This window comes from Monopterus albus, unplaced genomic scaffold, assembly GCF_001952655.1.
Source record: "Monopterus albus unplaced genomic scaffold, M_albus_1.0 scaffold3.1, whole genome shotgun sequence".
In the NCBI taxonomy this organism is placed as follows: Eukaryota; Metazoa; Chordata; class Actinopteri; order Synbranchiformes; family Synbranchidae; genus Monopterus; species Monopterus albus.
The window spans coordinates 1,325,771-1,326,620 of record NW_018127883.1 but is presented as its reverse complement, the minus strand read 5'-3'; the positions used below and the strand labels follow the sequence as shown (position 1 = coordinate 1,326,620).

Below are 850 nucleotides of genomic sequence, written 5' to 3'. Positions count from 1 at the left end.
GGGGAACAGTGGGTCAGTTGGTCACTGTATGATACAGCGGTCATAAGTCTGGTCCTCCTGGGAAGTTGGAGCTTTCTCCTCTTGGCATCGTGAAGCTCTATGGTTCAAAATGTTTTGGAGGATGTCTTTGCTCTCACTTTGTGGTAGATTGTAGAAAAAATATTGTGGCACCAGCTGAACGAACCTAGTAGGGAAGAAGAAAGTGTCAAAACCGCACTCATTGTGTGGTACAGTCTTTGATCAACAGACTTATTCATATAGAAATTCAAGTTAAATGTGCAAACATTTTTGTCTTGGTTTTGTTGTAGAGAAGACCACAGTACATCAGCTCTCCACATTATTTGAACTGCAGTGAACAGATTCACATATTTCAGCATGTGGAAGCTAAGAGAGCATGACAAAGGCCACAGAGCTTTTTCCTTCTCCATTAAGATGCAGCTCCACGTTCTCAGGCATCTGTGCAATCCCTAATCCCCTCTCCAGCCAGCTGATACTAGACAGCAGGATTATGATTCTTCCCTCCAGAACCTGTATGACTAGTTTCTGCTGAACTGGGGCTTTACGTCTGGTCCAAAAGGGACAAACAATTTAAAATATACAAAGAACATGTAAACAAGGCTGAGACTCACTCCTCTGGTGTTATGTGGGTGACAGTGCGGAGGCAGTTTCCTCGGAGGAGTGCTTGTGGAACAGCACCCACTCCGGTAGGCCTAGCTTGGGGCTCTTGGCACCATAACCGGACAGAGGATGGATCTGTGCCACATGCTTACGTGTCAGGACGAAGTAGTTCCCTGATCCATCTACATCATGTGTCACCTGAGGAAAATCACAGTTGGGCACGGTCAGATGG

The 850-nt window shown here is 45.9% G+C and overlaps 1 protein-coding gene across 1 annotated transcript in view; it reads right to left on the bottom strand.

The window, feature by feature from the left end:
- The window catches only part of dhx32b (DEAH (Asp-Glu-Ala-His) box polypeptide 32b), a 6,993-nt gene continuing 6,143 nt past the window's right edge, over nt 1–850 (bottom strand). The window contains 3 exon segments of the mRNA XM_020600617.1: nt 1–184; nt 630–678; nt 681–850. The exon segment at nt 681–850 is cut by the window's right edge and continues 88 nt beyond it. Coding sequence (XP_020456273.1) covers nt 22–184; nt 630–678; nt 681–850 — 382 coding nt within the window. The 3' untranslated portion in view covers nt 1–21.